This window comes from Typopeltis vanoorti, chromosome 9 (genome assembly GCF_054136105.1).
Source record: "Typopeltis vanoorti isolate ZY-2024b chromosome 9, IOZ_Tvanoo_1.0, whole genome shotgun sequence".
NCBI lineage: Eukaryota > Metazoa > Arthropoda > Arachnida > Uropygi > Thelyphonidae > Typopeltis > Typopeltis vanoorti.
The window spans coordinates 8318766-8341611 of NC_143557.1; the positions used below are offsets into that span (position 1 = coordinate 8318766).

Genomic DNA, 22846 nt, shown 5'->3' on the forward strand with positions numbered 1-22846 from the left:
GGATTATCTACAGTCCTGTTTATAGTTAACTCTTAGGGAGAAAGGTTCCATGGGTAGAATATGTGCCTTCCATATCCTTGGGATTTTTAGACCATCATTATTGTTCAGATTCGGGTGGTTGATAAGAATCTCACAGGCTTCCTTAAATTTGCATTCATACCATGTTTTAGTGTGATGTAAACAACTGGTGCTTCTCCAGTCAATTCTATTTAAAGTGTTCAGGGCATGATCAGAAAGGCCAGCTTCACCATAGTTTTATATTTAATGTGTCGTTTATGTTCCTTTTGTCTGATAGGATTTGTGCATCCTGTTTCCCCTATATGGTAGATTACAGGTGCAATAAATATGGTATACTCCAGGGTGGGTCAGCAGAAGGAGTGGGTCTTTGGATGAGTTGAGTAAGCTTTTTAATTTTGCAGGAGGTTTAAAGGTGGCTTTGAGGTTGTATTTCTGTAGTATTCTATTTATTTTATCTAATGTCCCTTTAATGTGAGGAATGGTTATAGTTTTATTGTAGTCTGGTTTATCTTTGTTTTTTGTTGAGGTCTTGTAGAGAATTTTGTTAATTAGTGTTTTGACTAACCATTTTTTAGAAAAATATTGCTGATAAGTTTAAATTCATTTTTCAGCACTTGTTCATTGGAGGATCTTCAAAGCCCTGTTTTTTAGAGTATTAATGACACCTAGTTTTTGTGTTGGGTGGTGGCAGGAATTTATTTGTATATATTGGCCCATATGTGTCAGTTTCTGGTAAACAGTGAAGGAGAGACTGCCAGAAAGAAGACGTGTGACAGATGTATCTAGAAACGGAAGTGTGTTCTGTTTTTCAATCTCAATTGCAAACTATGTGTTTGTGTTGTTTGTTTAGGTGGCTAAGAAAGTGTCTAGTGTCTGGCAGCCATGGGACAAGATTGTGAAAACATCGTCAACGTATCTAAGCCAGACTTTGGGTTTTAAAGGAGAGGAATCTAGAGCATGTTTGCTCGAAATGTTCCATATAAAAGTTAGCAAGGGGGGGGGGGGGGTGAGATAATGGCGAGCCCATGGCTGTGCCTTCTTTTTGTAGGTAGAAAGTGTTTTGCCATACAAAATAACCAGAACATAATACATGTGCAAAGAGCGCCATGATATCTGGAGGGAATTTGTTCTGTAAAAGGACTGTCTTTGATTGGGACATTCATAAAGAGGGAAGAAACGTAAAAACTGACTAATAAATCATCTTTCTCTAATGTAATGTCTTTGATTATGTTTATGAAGTGTTGTGTGTTTTTGATATAGGAGGTGGGAATGACCTACCAACTCCTTGAGTGTTGCCGCTAATTTCTTGGCTAGGTGATAATTCGGGCTGTCTATACCTTCGACTATCAGCTGGAGTGGTGTGTTTTGTTTGTGTATCTTTGGTAGACCATAAATTCTTGGGGAGTGAGCATAGTGCAGAAGTAATTTTTGACCGTATCTTCAGGCCATGTAATAATTGATTTAAGTAGTTTCTCTGTTTTCTTTTTATTCTATTGGTTGGGTCGTAGTTCACAAGTTGGTGTGTAATATTGTCCGAGACTAGCAGATTCAGTTTTTCTAAATATGTGGTTCGATTTAGAATAACGGTGGCACTTCCTTTATCGGCTCTAGTTATTACAATGTTTGGATTTGATTTTAATGATTTCACCGCTGTTAATTCGTGTTTCGTTAAGTTGCTTGTTATTGTTTTCTTATAACTTATATTCAAAATGTTGGTGGTTTCTAAACGTATTTTATCTGCTATGGTATTTGGGATGAATCTTAAGCCTCTTTCAATATTACAAATAAAATCCAGTTTGTTCATCGATCTAGGTGCTATGGCAAAATTTAGACCTTTGCTGAGTAGTGAGAGTTCGTCTTTGTTTAAGGCGTGGTTGGATAGGTTAGCTACGTTACTGTTACCTGCAATTGGTGGCTCCTGTTGTTTGTTGCGTCTGGTTGGTTGTTAACGTTCACTGTGGGGAAATTCAAATATGTCCATTGGTTTTGTCGATCTTTTAGTCTATGAAATTTGGATATGAGATTTTCTTTCTTAGTTTGAAGGATGGTTCACCGTGTTGTCTGTAATCTTTTCAAGGATAATCCAAATATCTGCATTCAAGTAACTTGAAAGTTCAGATTTTACATTTTGTACCTGGTTTTGAGTAACGGCCAAGTTTTTTCTAGTAGCCTGGATCTGTTCTCTGAGTAACGCTTTCTACATGCAGTGGTATGTTCATTGCGCCTTTGTTGAGGTAAATTTTCTCTTTAGTTTGATGCAATTCGGAATGATATTGCTGTCCCTACAATGTTTTAAAAATGCCACTCAATTGATCAAACCAGAAACACATATCTTCAACTTACCATATTGAGTGTATCGCTTGTGGGTCAAATCGCCATGAATTATCAGAATCCTTTCTTTTAGTGTTGCATGGTGATTAGCATTCATTTTGGAAATTATGGACTTTACAATAGTATTATAAATAACTATTTTTAATTTCCCAATGTTTCGACCTTCATATCAAGGTGATCATCTGGAGTATATACAAATATACAAGGAAAAACTGAGTCACACAGTAAGCTAAAGAAACAGTGATTTGATTTGTTCTGAAATGAGACATTGGGAGAAAAATGAGCTGGTCACACTGGTAGACCAAAAAGGGAATTGGGTTAATATTTCTAAACCTGGACACAGAGATCAGCTGCTCTGGGGCCAAGTGCAGTAACGTAACACAACTGAACTTGGAGAAGTCGATGGGAGTCCCAGGAATCAGAATCAGTTCCTGGGAGAATTCACTGAAATTGGTTCATCTGGAGATAGAGATGCTATCCCCATAAAGCAGCATGCCTCCTGTGGTGGTGTCAGGGGCATTCCTGTCAGCTCTTGAATATCCAAGGGGGGGGGGGGGGGGGAGAGAGAGTGCTATTTTCATGCTAGATCATATCCATATTTGCATCAGGTTGCCAAGGTGAACCGCCTCTAGTCGACAGAGTAATGTAAGTAAGAGAAGTTGGCAAGACTGATCCATAATCCCTGACCAGGATTGCCTCTGAGAACTGGACTGAGCAGCCTGAGGATCCGAAGTTGGTATAACACTGCACTGGGCCTGGGAAAAACTGTCCACTGATGGAATGGTTGAGCCCACACCAGCATAGGGGCCTTCTTGCGGAATGCCTCAGATGCACAGCATGCTGGATGGCCTCTCTGCCCGGAAACTAACAGCCGACTCAGAACTGGTATGGACAAGGGGGAATCTGGTTGTCTAATTAAAACAAAGCATTGCAATGGCCATCGAGAGGTGTTGATGCAATGTGATTTCTGCCCACTGCTCTGAATGTTTAAGTGATAGAATATCAATATCCAGATTGTGAGTGAAAGGTGTGAGTAACATAACTCTCATTGAAGAAAATGATTCTAGATGATGGAGCTCTAATTCTGCTGGTCTAATAAATAAACTAGATAAATTTTTTTTCTAATTGGCTCTTGCACCGAGGGTACATTCATCATTCACCTGATGATGTGCAAGAAGCATGAAAAATCCTTGCACATTAAAAAAATCCCGTGGAAAGCTAGGTCCAGCATCTCTAGACAGAATGCCTAGTGCTACTCTTAGAAACGTGGAGTTGGATGTCCACCTTGGTATACCTGTGTGCTTATCACAGGCAATGAAGAACACTGTTGGTGGCATTATTATAGTTGGGAGGAGGTAGGAGTGCCCATAAAGGCTCTCACCGTGCTTCTATGCGTAAAATTGTAAAGATTTTCTTTCTGACTCTCTAGTGATAGTGGACTCATTTGATTGAGTTGGTGGTCTCGACGGTACAACTGACCATAATAATAGACTCTACCAATGATATGTTACTAAAAAGATCCTTACTATATAGGGATCATAGTATTAGAAATAAGGCAGGTTAAGTTGGATGTAAAGTAATATAAAATCTAGGTTAAGAAAGGATCAATGGACCTGGTATTGATCGACTCATTATCAAGAAAAGGTGAGCATTTAACTGTCCTAATCCACAGCAGCCCTGACCTGGAATTATCCAGGTTACAAACAATCTGGCAATAATCGAAACATAAGGTGTGTATTATAAATAATGAAATGTGGTGCCAAGTATGATGGATAGTCATACTGTGGTAAATGCATGAACTGGATGACTTTAATACAAGCATTGAAAACTGAAAGTTCTTAAAGTGGAATCGACTGAATGCCTCTAAATCAGAATCCTGTCTAACCACTGAAATAGTACCATTCATGCCTCACATGGTGAAAGCCAGCACTAGCCAGAGTTGCTTTCGTACTGTTACAGTGTGATGCGATTGCTCTGGTAAGAAGGCCACTTGAATGGAAGCATCAATGCAGCTGTTGAGTTATGCAGCCACTGTTTTCTGTGCCACGCCATTCAGGTGTGATCTGTAGGCACCAAATTGTCTGCAGACGACTTAGGTACAAGTCTGGGTGGTGTCATGCTTAGAAGAGCAACTATCATGGTGTGATCTATTGATCTATCAAGCTGTTGGCTTTTCATACTCTTATCTCGTTTGCTATCTATTACTGTAAAATTTGGGAACTGTATGTGCTCTATTTAAAATCAAAAATTTAAAAGTGCCTGCCATTTGTTTTAACCTACACATAATCAGATATATGTCAGAATAGTAAAATCAGTGATGTAATAATCATGAGATCATTGTGTGCTTATTATATGACTGCTTTTATCAATGCATTTTAAATGCATAATGTAAACAAAATGTTGCTAAGCAATTGTAACGTCACCATTCACTATACATGTCAACATGCATTTGCAGTATCAATAAAATCAGCCATATTTGTAAAACCAATCTTGTAATTCATGATAAAGAATTATAAGAGTTACTTTTCGAGATTTAGAAGAATTCGTGTTAATAAATTACAAATGATTTGGCTGGGAAAGGAGCATGTGAGAATAGATATCAGGAGGTTGAAAGGAGCAAAAGATAACATTGTGGCAGGAACGGTAGCGACCATGTGTTGCCTAGGTATGGAAATTATGAATAGTGTTCTTAGAGGAGCTGTGTGAGGAGAAAGGAGACCAGTTTGTGAAAGTTTGATGATTTTGAGGGACAAATGAAAATATATAAGAGACAAACTGTATCTCAATGGCTTGTGAGAGTTAACTGGAAGGGAGATTAATGACTGCAGTAAACAGATCTAAGGAAGTAAGAGGTGATGTTGAAGAGCAGGAAAGTAGCATAGGAGAAATTGAAAAGGAGATTGTGAGATGTGAGTAATGTAAGTGCGAGAATAGTAATGTAAGACAGACAGACAGGGAAATGTGGACAGTAATGGGATGGACAAGGAGCCAATGCATGAAAAATGTAAATGGTGGATGCAGAAGTACATGTATAAGTGGCCAAGAAATGATTTCAGAGGATTGAGTGTTTGATAGTGAGAGAAAGGAAGTGCCATGAAGAGGTATGGAGCAATCACATCTGATAAGTGGTGGCAGTGGTACTCGTTGCAGATCACAGATGATTTATTGTCTTTGTTTAAAAATGCTAGAAGTATCCAAAAATAAGGGCATTGAAATTCTTGCATTGATCTAGCTGAGGGGTCGCCAAACTTCTTTGACCGTCGACCCCTTCAAGAGTTTCTTGACTTTTTATTGACCCCCCTCTATTTTACTATTACGTAATTATAATAGGACAAGCAGAAAAGACAATTATGTGAGTTTTTAGATTATTTATTTTATAGTTACAGTGTTTCTTGTATGTGTAATATAGTATATATTATTATATTGGCTTAATGTCAAACGGATACGTTTTTGTTTTTGACGTCATTCTTAACATTACATATTTGATAGAAGAGATAAATAATATATAAAATATAAAATTTAATTTAGATAACAAAATAATAATAATACAATCTTCCTATAGGTATATATAGGATGTACAAAACTACCAGCCCTGCTCAACTCTTCAACATAGAGAAGTTTAGTTCGTGAATGAATAACAATTGAATTATAATATGTATATTGATGAATTTTAGAACATTAACGCTCACTTGTATGTCGATGCGCAAAAATGAGACTGGGATCGAATATGTGTAAGTATAAGTAAATAAGCAACCACGCATGTGTAGCAATCCCTCTCCCGCCGCGGCAGAACCACCAACATCCATTTATTGGTAAATACGTCATTTTAACTATTTTAAGTTAGCTAACAGTTACCTCCGTAACTATTTTCATGACCTTGCTCCATCTTACAGGTCCTATTCATGTCACTGTTCCCACGATTCACTCTTAATTGCATTGTCATTCAGGATGGAGGTAATCCAAGTTTACTGAATTAAATATTACCCATACAATGATGTCTTATATTTTTCTATCACCCCCTAACAATGTTATATCGACCACTGATCTAGCTCCTTCACCCAAAAATTGTCAGAATAAATGAGATGAGGACGACTTGGATAAACTATCCAAGCAGCAACTGCCTTGACAGTAAAGTCTGTTCCATACATTATTGTTTCATTGGCAGGTGTTTGACTGCATCAACATTAAATTTTGTATTCCAAAAAGCATTCCACTCAGTCAAATCAATTTTCTCCATGGGAATCTGTGTAGGGGAATATGGTTCCTGTGAGAATATAGTGCATATCACAGAAAAATGAATGCTTTCATTTATGTTCCTTTTAACATTCCCCATGAACAATGGCAGGGGAGAACAGTGTAAAATCAGTTGCAGAATATGAGTGGGTAGGAAGAAGGCAATTGCATCCATTATTAAGAAGAGAGAGAAGTCATGATTATCGAGCATACCGTCAATCAACAATCTCTCCCATTTGTGTTGGCACTGTTTTACAATGTTGTGTCCATCAGAGTCATCTATAAGAGGCATGGGCTTGAGCAGTTGTGATAGAAGATTATGAATGTCGATCTGATTTAACTCAGAACCTGGTAGTAAATAAATGGAACATTGCAATTAGAAGTCCCACTGAGAAGCAAACGGCTACCATTTTTCCATGGTAGTATAAGCTTTAATTTTCTTGATAAGTGGATTCTCATTGAGTGGGATCATTTGCAGTAATGAAAACTTAGCTTGAAGCATACCTTTTAAAACAGTTTACCGGTCTTCTTAGTCAGTTCTTCCCTGTGAAGGAATAATAACTGATGAATGAGATTAATTACACATAACACACACAAGGACAATGAGACAATTCAAGTAATAACTTTAATTATCAAATATTTCAACCTGAAAGTTATAGGCCAAGGTAGATAAGTATGAGTTAGAATGTTAACAGTGGATTATTTAAACAAACAGTATGAGCAGTGTGATGATATAAAAGGAACAACGTGATGTGGATGATCACCCACATCACATTGTTTCTTCTATACCATCCAAGTAATTTTTTTATATAAATTGACAAACTATTATAGGAGTTGTTTCAGGATTAAGACTGTAATAGGCTGAGTGACTAATGTGCTCCAAAGTGAAGCACCTTGAGATCATAAAATTCAGGTATACTGAAATTATTGGATGGTAGAAGAATAGTCGTGTTTGTTTCGCTTTGATATTTTCTTAACTGCCACCTGCTCAACATAAAAAGATTTTATTGATTGGGGGGGGGGGTATATCTCAGTAAAGATAATAATCCTGGCCAGAATGAGGTAACTATCCCTGTGTATCAGGATGCACCTCATGCATATCACTGATCTTCATGTTCTGAATACATATCATCATCTGGAATACCAAGGAGATCCCATTCTGATATCACACCTCTAGATTAGTTGAAGTGTTGTACTTGATGTTAATATAATTTTATCACAATTGATGTTGCAAAAGAATATCACTAGAAAGTAGATTTTTATAACTATTTTGGTAGATTTCCCAGCCCTTTTAAACCCATCTGAATAAATAAGGTAACATTTTCTCTGTTAGCTTTTCACCTGTTACATGGATGATGAGAAATGCTGGCATATTTATGTGTCAGGTGTTTTTTTGTTTCTTATTTATGTTATCAAATGATGTATATATGGTATCTGTGCTTGGGTGGGATCTTGTGAGAGCCCTAGAAAATTTGATGATCAAGGTTTCATCCCAAAAGGGAATTTTTTTGGCTCAGAACCAGAGATCCCCACCTGCCAAGAAGCCACACATGGATGCCCACTACCCAATAAGCAATAAATATGCTCTGAAGTTAAACAGCAGGAGCACTGGGTGATTAATACTGGCTAGACACTCCACGACTGCCTGTCTTGCCAGTTCAGGGACCAAAGTAATCCAAGGCTCCCAGGATCCCCCCCCCCCCCAATCACATCACATCACAAAAATCCTCATTCCTTATGAGGACAGAAGACTGAAGGTTTGTAGATTACAAAATTCATGTGGTTGATGATAAAAAAAAAAAGAGGGGGTATGATAGAAGTATATAATTTAGTATATGGTTTTATAAGATGATATAGAAGAAATTTTTTAGTATGTGACAAGAAGGAGTTATCCCTTCAAATTGTGTAGCAGTGTGGTTTGCAAAAACATGAAGACTAGACTTTTTGTGTGGTGCTGTCTAAATGGTTAACAGTGTCATGAGTGCTTTGTGATCACTGAATGAGTTTAAAGTGAAGTATGATTTATTTTAGGTGAATAAAGGGTAGTGTTTCTTCTGCATTGAGTCTTTGACTCATGGAAGCCAAGAAATAATAATCTTGCTGATTTTAATGCTAGAAAAATCTTTTGTGATGAGCAGAATTATTATATTCCATTTACATGTATATTGTTTGGTGTTTTTTGTGGATAGATTTGATGTCAACAATCAACTTTGATTGTTGACATTCTATCCACAAATGTGAGGTCTGTATCCTCTAACTTAACTGTGTTGGCAGCTTCCACTGCTTCAGTTTTTAGGTTGTGTAATTTATTGAGCACAGGATGTTCTTCCCCACGTGAGTTACTTAAATAGTGGTGGTGGATTGCATAATGCATCTGTTTGTTTTATAATAAACATTACAGAAGTAATTTTGTAGTAAAAGTATGGAATGTCTCAGCTTTTTTTTTCATGCTGAAGATATTTTTGGGTATGAGGTTGGTTAGTTATGTTAGGCCTCCAAAGCATCACTGAAATAATTCTTATATGCGTCACTTTTTTAAAAAAATTTGATAGATGTCTGTTAGCACTATTTGATGTGCCATATCTGAGTACTAATATTATTATGAATCAATGATAAATGACCATAATTTTCCCCACCTTGTCCATCATATATGTCTTCCTTAGAACTGTCCATAGATCTTCGTCTGTGTGCTTATTGAAGGGATCTAAATTGTACCTGCAAGGAAAACACTTGGAATGAAAAATCAGTAAGCTCAGTAAATCATACGTTAATATAAATAAGAAGCCATTTTGAGCAGCTTATTATTATCATTATCAATATACCTTCATCGAGTCAAAAGACTCAGTGTGAGATCCACTCTCACATGCACAGTTCATCATACCTCAACTTAAATGCATTCACTATTCCTGCTCTCATCACACTCTCAGGCAATGCATCCAAATCACCCACCACTCTCCATGCAAAAAAATCTACTCCTCATCCCCTTGCTCACAACCACGTTATACAGCTTCCAGGGATGGCTTCTCATTCTCTCCCTGTTTCCAGATATTCTATGAAAATATTTTGTTAATCTTGTAATTATCCCTTACCAACTTATATGTCTCCCCTTTTCCATCTATCTACCAGACTCTATAATTTGCATTCTCTCACATCGTCCACATTCCACATTACAGAGATCACAAACCAACTTAGTCAATCATCTCTGAACTCTATCCAACATCACATCATCCTTTTGAAAACTTGGCCACCAAATCTGTGCACATTGGTTCATATGCAACCTGATCAAAGTCTTGTACTATGGAATCAAAACATCCTTACTTCTACATGTCAGTGTTCTCCACATCATTCCCATTATTTGCTGTGTTGTCCTCACAATTCTAGCAAAATGTACATGGAATTTCATGTCTCTATCCACAATCACCCTCAGATCTTTCATCTCCTCCACCTCTAAAATATCCCCACCAACCTATATACTACATCCCATTTTGCTTCTCAATTTTTAAAACTACACTTGAGCCACATTAAACTTATATCCCCCCCCCCCAACATACACACTCGTCCATACAGTCTCTTGCAAAGCTACAACAACATCTGCTCTACTTCTCATAATTCTCCCCAACTTTGCATCATCTGCAAACAACTGTATATCACTACTTAAGCCCTTTCTAATGTCATTTACATACAAATTAAACAACAATGGCCCCCAAAATAGATCCCTGGGTAACTTTCCTCTTCTGGGATATCAACCCCCCTCCCATACACGACCTGCTGATACCTTTCAGACAGGTAATCTCCAATCTGATGCAGTAATCTACTATCCAACTCCATCTGTTCTAATTTAACTACTAGTTTGTCATGTTGCAATCTGTTGAAAGTCTTTGCAAAATCTAAATATACTACTGTATATGCATACCCATTGTTCAATGTATTTGTCTCCTTGTTATAATAAGTAAGCAGATTGCTAAAACATAATCTTCCTTTAGCAAACTCATGCTGTCAATTAAAGAGAATTCTACTGCTAACAACCCAGTCCTGAATCCTTGAACTCACTAGCTTCTTCAACACCTGGCCTGGTTGGCCGAGTGGTTAGTGTATCCGCTCTCCAGCCAAAAGGTTGCAGATTCGAATCTGCCATGGGCATGGAGGTTTGTGATTGTTTGTGAAAATACTAGTGGCGGTGGTCGGCAATAGATATCTTTGATGTAGATGATGAAGGTAGTTGCAGGTGGTGGATTGGTGGAGACGGAGAGTTGTAGAGTAGGTGCCCTCCCTTGATGAGTCTTTGGACTCCCTGGAGATGTTACGTAATAAAAATAAAAACACCTTGACCACAACTCCAGACATGCAGATTGACTATAATTAGAAGCCTTAGTCTTATCACTCCTTTTATGAAACAGAACAATTTTGCCATCTCTCCACTCCTTTGGAAGAACCTGGGCTAATCTAAGACTCATGACAGAACACTGACGTGCAATAATTAAAAAACATCTCTTCCTCTTTGAAATAGGGAAACTCGGTTTGTGATATAAAGTCATAATAAATGGCATAAGAGAAATTTGGATAAGTGAGGAATAGAAATGGCAGAATATAAAATCTTCTTAATGAACAAATAACTAAGGACCATCTTATGCCAGAGAATGCAGAGGATGCTGATTATGAAATATTTTGACTAGAAATTTTTGAAACTTTTCTGCTATTGAAACCCTATTTCAAATACTTTTTTTTTCTTTTTTATATACAGAATCCCCTACTCATTCCTCAAGCATACATGTAAGTGGCCTCTTAGATGTATTAATACATGTTATATATGAACTAAGGATGCAAAATTTCACGATGCCTTCATAAATCTCTTGTAGAATTCAGTTTGAAAATTCCTAAGAGTTCTGTTCTGATGGATAAATATCTTAGGTAACATGATACATCATGGAAGAGTTTAAGAGTGTTGGTTTTGGTGATATCAACACAGGATGTGATTATGAATGATTTAATTATATATATATGTGTGTGTGTACGCGCATGCACACGCACACGCACACAAAACAAATAAATGTCATAAAATGTGATGCATAGGCTATTAACACTGCTGTAGTTCATGAGTGTCATCATGAAGAATTTACTATTACTCATTTTACTATTACCAAGGATAACAAGCTATCAGGAAAAAGGAGATTGACAGAGCATGAGAATTAATTTAGACATGTAGAAATAAGCAATGCACAATGTTATATGTGAAGAATTAGACAAACAGAATAGGAGTAAAATGAATGAGTAATGAAATTAGACATGCAGTGCAAAAAAGGTTGTTATGGAAGAGATTGATACATGCAGTGCTCAAGCAAAGAGGAAACTAAAATTCAGAGTGGATAAGTGACAAGCTTGGTAAAGAAAGAGGAAGTGCAATATGAGATAATATAAGATAGTCAAACCATAGAAAATTCAAGGAAATGCTTCAAGTATGTGGCAAGCAGAAGAATAACTAGAGTTGGTTAGCAGTTGCTCAAAGCTAGATAACTTGAAGGAGATCCTGCATAACTTTTAAGGAATGAAGTGAACTGACTAAGGATTCTGAGCTAATGTTAAATCTCACCTACATGTGATGTGCCCTGTTCGTAGGTATCCACTGGATACTGAACAAATGGGCTAAAAATTTGGGAATTAGCTAACCAAACTTTATTTTGTATTTGTTTAAACCAAACACAACAAAAGTACATCATGATTAAATTTCATACCAGCCAGGCATTGCTCAGTTAAGCGAGGCTGTCCCTGCTGATTTTGTCAGGGAACCAGGATGAGCAGTGAAAGGTTAGCTACTTGAACAAGCACAACATCAGCAGACTTCAAGATATTCAAGATAGACACCAACAACATAAACAGCAACAGAAAAACTAGAGATTTTACCTTGTGTTATTGTGATGAATTTATACATGCATATAAATACATAAAAACTTAAACGGGTGTTATCCTTCTAAATAACACATATAACATTTTATATGTATTATCTCATTTTAAGTAAAGAGTACTGATTGTTGTTTTAGAGATATTTGTGCCAGAACATTTCTAAAAATTCACACACACACAAGGGAAAAAATTAATGAAAAGCTATATCTTTTGATCTGAAAATTGCATCTCAACTTCAGTGACATTAGGTAATAGAATATAGAACTAAAACAATAGGCAAATTTAAAACAGCAAGAGCCCCATATTATACATAAAACAGCGCAATGAAAAAAATGAGAAATACATTCTATTCTATTCCCTCAGCAATACGGCTGGTGGGGGTAGCTATATGCTTCCATATTAGGGAAATGATTATGAGCAAGATGGTTTCCCGTTCCGCATACTATATCATATGACTGTAGCCTGTGTGTTCACGGGACCGGTTTACCTGCTTGTGGAATGAAAAACCCCAGATAAACAGGTGGGAAAAACCCTGCTGTTCACACCCAAGACTGGCTAACTTGGCTATGGCTGAGGAAGATCCTTAAGTTCCTCACATTGTCGAATGGAATCAAATCTAGGACACTCCTTCCCCAGGCATATGGTTGTGAAGCACGTAGTCACTAGGCTAATCGCGAGGATGAGAAAAACATAGTAGTGTTAAATATTACTTAATTGTGTTATTAATTATTTTAAAAAACATTAGTTATATGTGACATTCCCATATTTTTGAAACTGAAAGGCATTTCTTCTGATTCAAGTTTGGATGATGGAACAAGGCTTCACTGTTTTCTTTAAATAAACATTTGCATATATGATGACACTAATGGAGCAATCGTGTTTCATACCATAAGATATGGTTGATTCTCGTAGACAGGCTTATACGTTGGTTATGCATTATTAAAACACTTAAGGAATAGAACAACGTAGTTAAGGATATAAATTAAATTAAACTTTAATAAATATTTTCCGATATTTCGGCAACGTCACGTTGCCATTTTCTAAAGGAACTTACAAAAAAGTTACGTGCACGTAGGCACTACAACACAGAAACTGGGAATGAAGAGATGAAGCTATTGTTCTCCTAACAGTCCTGATGGTGCCCTCTAGCGGGCTAAGTAGGTGTTCTTGGCCGTTGGGCTGAAGGTCTGCAGATGTAGGCCTCCCAAATTTGGGGCAGTCGCATACAACCAAATTTGTTGAGGTTTGGAGAATTTCTTAGGGCTGAGGCTGATTCCATAAAGAGTCTTTCAAATTTGTATTTGCTACGGTGTATCACTGTAGCTTGGTGTAGCTGGTGTATGCGACTGCCCCAAATTTGGGAGGCCTACATCTGCAGACCTTCAGCCCAACGGCCAAGAACACCTACTTAGCCCACTAGAGGGCACCATCAGGACTGTTAGGAGAACAATAGCTTCATCTCTTCATTCCCAGTTTCTGTGTTGTAGTGCCTACGTGCACGTAACTTTTTTGTAAGTTCCTTTAGAAAATGGCAACGTGACGTTGCCGAAATATCGGAAAATATTTATTAAAGTTTAATTTAATTTATATCCTTAACTACGTTGTTCTATTCCTTAAGTGTTTTAATAAGATATGGTTGATATTTATTCCATGATGCCAAGGCCAGATTTCTCAGGTTTCCCATTGATGATGTAGGACTGATGTTATTGTATTCTTTTCTCCACTGAATATCAAGTTTGGCTGAAATAGAGAACAGATAATCACATGAAATTTGGTAGAACCAGTAAGAGTCAGAGGGGAGAATTTATCTTTAAATAATGAGAGCCATGATGACAATTTGTTGAATGGAATAAACATTGTCACTCAATTATATTTATTAAGAATTTTAGAGACCAGTTCTGAGATGCCAGAATGAATGGAATGGGGATTCTACATACTGTTTATTTATTATTTGATCTAGGGCTATAGGCATCACAAATATGTTGTGTGTCCACACTGAAAAACCACAAAGTTTCATATATCATTTGATGTTTAAAAGTTCTTGCTGTAGTTGTTGCAGTGCAGAACATATAGCGTGAGCATAATGTAATAAACTTTTAATAATTCTAGTATTCTGACAGGGATGGTGAGCTGAATGTTGCTGAATATAGCATAACATGAATATAGGTTTTCAATAAATGGAAGTAATTTGTTCACCTGAAGATGAGCGGTAAAGTAGGATATCTAGGAATGATAATTTATTTTGTTTCTCAAAACAACAAATAATCCTTCCCAGAGAGGATGTAACAAAAAAGAATGGTAGAGTCAGGGAAACTGTCTGTGTTACAAGGTATGTTACAATCAAGGATATTTTTTCTTAAAAAATACTGTGATCTGAAGATTATTCCTAACTTTGCAAAGCTGAAAGACACCATGAAATCTCCTGGCACACATATCATCTATCTGAACATGTTTATCACTCATTTGCAATCAACTCAACTTTGAGATGAGAAGCATGATCTTGCTTTTAATATATGTCACGTCTGTGAACTACAAAATATTATGTAATCAATTGTAGTTTCTCAACCATTCCATATAGTTTTTTTGAAAGTTGCAAAGAATTCTCTTTGCCATTCATAAGAAGCACAAAAACAACAGTTGAATCTGAAATTCAACATAGTAGTCACTAAGCAAAACCAACATCCTGTGGTTCCAGATAATTGGGTAGTAAATATCTCACAGACTCTACGTGAAAGCAAAATTCGTATTTTAGTTAAAGTGCATGGATTTGCTATAGTTCCAAGAAGATACCGCACTTAGATTTTCCTCTTTAATAGTGAATGCAATTTATCCTCTCTCTCCCCACTGAGGACACCAATAAAATTTGTCTGCAAGTCTCATCTGTGCTATTGAAATCCAAGCTTCCTCCTACTAACATTTCCTTAGCAGAAGCTAAAACTTTCTGTCTTTAAGATGCGGCAGTCATCTCATTATTACTAAAGCTGACAAAGGGAAAGCAGTAGTAGTTATGGACTTTGTAAACTACAAACAAAAAATATCTCTTTTATTACTTGACAGATTGACTTACCAGGAACTGAATTACAACCCCACTGGGTCGAGTCAATTGAGAAAATTAAACTCTATTAGATGAAGTCATAAGGCTTGATGGAGACACTGTAGACAAACTTAAAACTTAATTTGCTAGAATCCGTTGGTTCAAAGGTCTATCTAAGATCCATAAGGAAGGCATTCGGCTTCATCTCTATCTAGAAAACTGGATTTATTTTTGAAGGAAGTTACCAATCTGAGCTTTTAATCAATATGCTAAAAAATTTTGGCTATGCAGTATGTTGACTATATAGATTCTCTCACATATTACATAGCCAAATTTTTAGCATTTATTAAAATGCTCAGATTGGTAACTTTTGCTTCTTAATAAAAAAAATCATCTGAATTTCAAGATAAAGTGAAAAATCTATCCCTCAAACCTACTGATCTGTCAGTTTCAATATAGAATCACTTTTCACTAATGTACCACTAGAAGATACACTACGTCTGCTTTCACAAGCCTTTCTACAGGATATAGTGAAATTATTTGACTTTGTCATTCACTCTGGTTATTTTCTTTGTCAAAACAAGTTTTACAATTAAGTTGAAGGAACTGCTGTGGGAAGTCCACTCTATTTGGAACATTTAAAAGACATCCTTTCTCATCCATACACCTGCAGCATATTTTGGTTCATTATAAAGATGACGTTTTTGGATTCTGGCTCTACAATGAAGCATTATCTACCTTTTTTTAGCTAACATCAAAAATCTACATCCACAAATTAATTTTACTATGTGGAAATAGAAAAAGAAAACAAATTATCCTACTCTACCTCACATCTTCATGTAAACTAAATACTTCCATTTATCGAAAACCTACCTTCACAGGACGCTATATTCAACAATTGCCCAACATCCCTGTCAGAACACTAGAATTAGTAAAAGTTTATTATGTTGTCCTCACATTATATGGTCTTCACTGAAGAACTTTTAAACATCAAATGATATGTGAAACTCAGTGGCTATTCAGGGTAGACTATACAACATATTTGTGATCCCTTGCTCAAATAATAAGGAAACAGTACATAGAATCACTATTCCATACATTGCTGGCATTTTGGAACCAATTTCGAGAATTCTTAATAAATTTAATCCAGTGAGTATATTTATGTATAAAAGTCTTACAGTGGCTGCACTGCATAGTTCAGAAAGCCTGGACAGAGGGACGAATTCCCGATGATTGGAGTAGAGCTCTCATAGTACCCACATATAAAAAGGGAAATAAAACTGAATGTGAGAATTACAGAGGTATTTCCCTACTGAGTGTTCCTGGCAAGATCTATGCAAGTATACTTGAGAAACGATTGAGAAGAATTGTGGAAGAAAAGCTTGGTGAAGAACAAGATGGATTCAGGCCAAATAGAGGCTGTCAGGATTAGATCTTCACTTTACGACAAATAGTCGAGAAAGCATGGGAATATAACAAAGATCTGTATTTAAGTTTTGTCGATTTCGAAAAGGCATATGACAAGGTGCCAAGAGAGAAGCTATTCAATACGCTGCAGTTATATGGTGTCAATGGGGCATTATATCAAGCAATACTTAGTCTTTATTTGAGTTGTAAGTCAGCAGTTAGAATTGAAGGAAGTACAGGAAGATGGTTTAATGTTAAATCTGGTGTGAGACAAGGATGTACATTATCGCCTCTGTTATTCATTATCTATATGGATCACATTATGAAGGAAAGTGGTATTAAACCTGATATCAAAATTGGAGATGTTAATGTCAGCTCTTTGCTTTATGTGGATGATGTTATACTTCTAAATAAATCCGCTACAAGTCTGCAAGATTCTCTGACTAAATTGAATAGCTGTTGTAATAGATATGGTATGAAGGTCAGCAATAAAAAGACAAAGACAATGAAAATAGGCAGAATCATTGAAAATGTCAACTGTGTTGTGAATGGAGAACCTGTGGAACAAGTAAAACATTTCAGCTACTTAGGCACGATTTTTACTGAAGATGGTAAATTAAATATAGAAATAGACAACAGAATCAGCAAAGCTGGTATGGTGGGAAGTCAATTGAATAAATTCATATGGAATAAGAGAGAAATTAGTCGGAACACTAAATTAGCTGTATACAAGGCAGTGTTCAAACCAGTTTTAACTTATGGATCTGAGAGCTGGGTCAGAAGTAAAACATTTGACCAAAGACTAGAGACTGCAGATATGAGAGTCCTGAGAAAGATTAGAGGCGTGAACAGATGGCATCAATGGCAATATCATATTAAAAATGAGGATATTAGGAAAGAACTTGACATTGTTAGCATTCAGGAATGCGTTAGCAGAGCTAATCTCAGGTGGTATGGTCACTTAAATAGAATGGGAGAGGAAAGATTAGCGAAACAAGTGTTCTCTGCCAGGTTGGCAGGAAAACGACCCAGAGGAAGACCAAGATATAGGTGGATTGATATGGTACAAAGTGCCTTAGACGATAGAAATATAAGATCTGATAATGTTGGAGTCTTGGCAAGTAACAGACTGATTTGGAGGAAAATTGTAGATAGGAAGTTAGTAATGATGTAATTTTTTCATGTAGTACTGTCATATCCTGTACACCCCTTGAGGGTACATGGCAGGAATTTGATGATGATGAGTATATTTATTCCATTCAACAAACTGTTTTCGTGGTTCTCATCATTTAAAGATAAGCGATCCCCTTTGGCTGTTACTGGTGTCTACCAAATTCCACGTGATTATCACCTCTTTTATTTTGGCCAAAATTCTCCACTGGACATTCAGTGGAGAAAAGAATACAAGAACACCAGTCCTACATCACCAATGGGAAATCTGGACTTGCACATCATGGAATAAGTATGAAGCACAATATCTTATGGTCTGCAATCCATCATCCAAACCTGAATCAGGACAGCCTCTCACTTTCAGAAATATGGGAATGTCTTATTCTAATCACATATAACTAAAGTTTTTTTTTTTAAATAATTAATAATAGAATGATCTGTTCCACTTTAACAATGCAGCCTGCTCACCACAAGGAAGGTGCATATTCCTCCATGCTCTTTGTTTGAAGGTATCAATATCACCAAGCAATTACATCCTCTTGTTCAATGAAGGCGGTGCACATTACTGTTTTATGTAACTGAAGCTGTGATCCTTTATCACCCAATAAAGCACTGTTCTTGATATTTCTAACAGATTTGGAGTTCAGTGTCTGCTGCTCATTCCCAAAGAAAAATGCATGAATCTTTCAGCAAATGGCACACTGAACAAAGTCATCAAATCTAGGTGTCGAGTGCTTCACACTGGATTGGCCAAGTTCAAGTCCCCATTGTGCTTGCTTTTTGGGAGTTGTCTTAAGCATGTGTGACCACATTTTATTAGCATTCACACTGAACGCAGTTCTCTTCAAAACCAGTCAGCTTGCTCACCATCACTACACTCTCTTCCTTGGTCTTGCTATGGTGTAAAGCTTGCAGCTTCATGTAAACATTCATGAAAATTCGCTTTGACTGACTCATCAATGTATTTCCAAGAGAATTTTGAATAAAAAAAATCTGGAATTGCAATTGAAACACCTGTCTCATCCGACATGCTGTTATTCTGATTTTGAAATCATAAAATGACCTTGGAGCGATGTGATTGGTTAAAACAATCAGCCAGGTTATTTATTTATTTTTGTGGTTATTTAAAGTAGTACTAATTTTTTACATGTTCTGTTTATTTAAAAAAAAAAAAGACTAAACAATCTCATAATTTTATGCCCAAACAATATTTTAATTGCATCCTAAGAAGGGACTATTTTATGTTGGAAAAATTGGCTACTTTACAAGAGGTATTCTATTACTGTCACTGAAGATGATCTGTAATTTTCACATGTATGATATGACTTTTTACTAAACTTTATTCAATTTTCTCTTGTGTTACTGTGTAAATTTTAAGAACAGCATTGATAGCATTCAACACCAAATATGAGCTTCTTCATTGGAAGGGAATTTCAAGTAAAACTATGTGTAATCAAGTAGAGTTAATTTCAAAATGGAGAAATTGAGGTATGAAACTTATTAGTGCTTATGATTTCATAGAAGATTCTCCTAAAAAAGAAATGGATAATTTTTTTTTAGTTATTAAAGTTATTATTTGTTTTGAATTATTATTTCATCCTAGAGGAGTCAGTTTTAATGCTAGAGGAATTGGGCAGGTTCGAGGTTTAAAGGTACAGCAGGAAAGTGTGTTTCAGATACTGAGTACTTTGGATGTCAGTAAAGCTTTGGGACTAGATGGTATTTCACCACGAGTTTTGAGAGAATGTGCTAGGGAACTGACAGTACCTTTAATCTGGCTTTTCAATGAAAGTCTGGCTGCGGGAAAGGTGCCCAGGGAATGGAAGGAAGTAAGATAGTGCCATTGCATAAGGGTGGTAACAGACTGTAAATGTCTAATTATAGGCCAGTTTGTGTGTCATCAGTAGTTGTTAAGATCTTGGAGAAAGTTGTGATGGACCGTATACAGCATTGCGCAGATGAGGGTAATGTTATCTGTGAGAATCAACATGGATTTGTGAAAGGGCGCTCTTGTTTTAGCAATATGCTAGCATTTTATAATAAAGTTACAAGAACATTAGATGAGGGAAAGGCATATATTGCAATTTTCTTAGACTTAGCGAAGGCATTTGACAGGGTGCCACATGATAAGCTGATATTTAAGTTGCAGCACATGGGTGTGGATGTCAGATTAGTCAACTAGATTCAGGATTGGCTGTCTGATAGGTATCAGAGAGTTGTGTATGGTGGAGCAGTTTCAAGGAGGCAGAGGGTTACAAGTGGGGTCCCACAGGGCTCAGTACTAGGACCTATATTGTTTAACCTTTATATCAATGACAATGTCAGTGGATTGCAAGGGGATATTCAGTTGTTTGCAGATTATGCGAAGCTGGGAAGGATTATTAGTAAGAGTGCAGATGTGGTAGCCCTGCAAGAGGATTTGAATAAGCTAGATAGATGGGCAAATGAATGGGGATTTTAGTTGAATGCAGCAAAATGTAAGGTCTTGAGGTTTGGGAAACATTGATGGGATGCTGCATACTCTATGGGAGGAGTTATACTGGAGGAAGTAGGGGAGACAAGAGATCTGGGGTTGATGACTGATAGAAACCTGAAATTTAGGGGACATATTGCAAAGGTGAAGGTCATGCAGATGATTGCTGTAATAATGAGAAGGACACTGACTTGCAGAGATAAAATGATTATCATTCCATTGTATAAGACTCTGATCAGACCACACTTAGACTATTGTTCTCAGATCTGGTCCCCAGGATTTGAAGGGGATGAATTAACTATGGAAAGGGTACAAAGGCGGATAACAAAGATGGTGTCAGGACTGTACAATGCTAGTTATGAGGATCGGCTGAGGAAGTGTGGAGTGCAGAGTTTGGTGGATAGAAGGAGGGGTGATATGATTGAGATTTTTAAACTGTTTAGAGGTGGTTACAGGGTTGACACTGGGAAGTTCTTTCACTTGGTTGAACAGCAGGAAGGAGTGATGACAAGAGGCCATCCCTGGAAGTTATGAAAGGAAACTGTGAGCAAGAGGGTGAGGAGTGGTTTCTTTGCATGGAGGGTGGTTGAACCGTGGAATGCATTATGCCTGATGGAGTGGTGAGAGCGAAACGGTCAATGAGTTTAAGGAGTGGTATGATAGACTTTGTGTTTCTTTTGAGGGACCTCTCCTCGTTGAATCTTGACAGACTTTATGTTCTTAGGAAGGATCTCCCACAATGAGTCTTTTGACTCCATGGAGGCCAGAATAATAATAATAATAATAATAATAGAGAAGTGAGCTGCAAAAAAGAAATGGGAAAAACTGGTTATTTTTGAAGATCTAAATAGCAGGGCATGAAGTGAATCCCATGAACACAGAAATGTGTCAGGTAAATCTGAAGAAAAGGGAAAGCCTAATAATAATAATGATAACTGCCTGCTAGATTTATGTTCAAAATATGGAGTTGTCATCAAACATTCTGTTTCCACATAAACACCTGCACAAATTCATGTGAAGAGATGACACAAGAAAAAAGCAATGTCTTATTGTATATATTATCAATTATAGTGATAACTCTACACTGACTTAGAGTAACAAAGGATTTGAAATTGTAAGTGATCGTCACTTAATTTCAAGTAGGAGATAAAAATGAATATCACACTGGTAAGATTTATGCAAGTATTCTTGAGAAATGGTTGAGAAGGATTGTTGAAGAAAATCTTGGTGAAGAACAAGCTAGATTCAGGCCAAATAGAGGCTGGAAGGATCAGATTTTCACTTTATGACAAATAGTTGAGAAATCATGGGAATATAAAAGATTTGTATTTAAGTTTTATAGATCTGGAAAAGGCATATGACAAGGTGTCAAGAAAGAAGCTGTTCAAAAGGCTACAGTTATATGGTGTTAACCGGGCATTATATCAAGCAATACTTAGTCTTTATTTGAGTTGTAAGTCAGCAGTTAGAATTAAAGGAAGTACAGGGAGATGGTTTAATGTTAAATCTGGTGTGAGACAAGGATGTACATTATCCCCTCTCTTATTCATTATCTATATGGATCACATTATGAAAGAAAGTGGTATAAAACCTGATATCAAAATTGGAGGTGTTAATCTCCGCTCTTTGCTTTAAACGAATTATGTTATACTTCTAAATAAATCTGCTACAAGTCTACAAGATTCCCTGACTAAATTGAATAACTGTTGTAATAGATATATGGTCAGTAATAACAAGACAAAGACAATGAAAATAGGCAGAAGCATTGAAAATTTCAACTGCATTGTGAATGAAGAACCTATCGAACAAGTAAAGCGTTTCAGTTTAGGCAAGATTTTTAGTGAAGATGGAAAATTAAACATGGAAATAGACAACAGAATGAACAAAGCTGGTATGGTAGGAAGTGAATTGAATAAATTTATTCTGATTCGGAGGAAAATTGTAGATAGGAAGTTAGTAATGATGTAAATTTTTCATGTAATACTATCATATTCTGTACACCCCTTGAGGGTACACGGCAGGAATTTGATGATGAAATTATTAATAATTCATTTGCCATTAATGAAGGTACTTCTATTCACAACTGTTCATTCTCTCCTTATATCTGCCATTCTCACATGGCTCACATATTTCTAACTTTTAGTAATTCTAATATACCAACCAAATATAGCATTCTCCTTAATTATTATTTTTTAATATATCCTAAAACAAACACATTCATCTCCCCCCTACACACACTATGCAGAATTCACACTCTGTGGATTGAAGGAGCATCATTTGCA

General features: G+C 36.5%; 1 protein-coding gene across 4 annotated transcripts in view; it reads right to left on the reverse strand.

Annotated features, from left to right (window-relative positions):
* Positions 1-22846, reverse strand: part of LOC150102874 (ATP-binding cassette sub-family C member 5-like) — a 1133802-nt gene that overhangs the window by 161429 nt on the left and 949527 nt on the right. For all 4 annotated transcript variants that reach the window (XM_090397917.1, XM_090397915.1, XM_090397916.1 and 1 more), the window contains one exon: positions 9219-9297. In XM_090397917.1, the coding sequence (XP_090254043.1) occupies positions 9219-9297 (79 nt within the window). The remainder of the gene's footprint in view (positions 1-9218; positions 9298-22846) is intronic.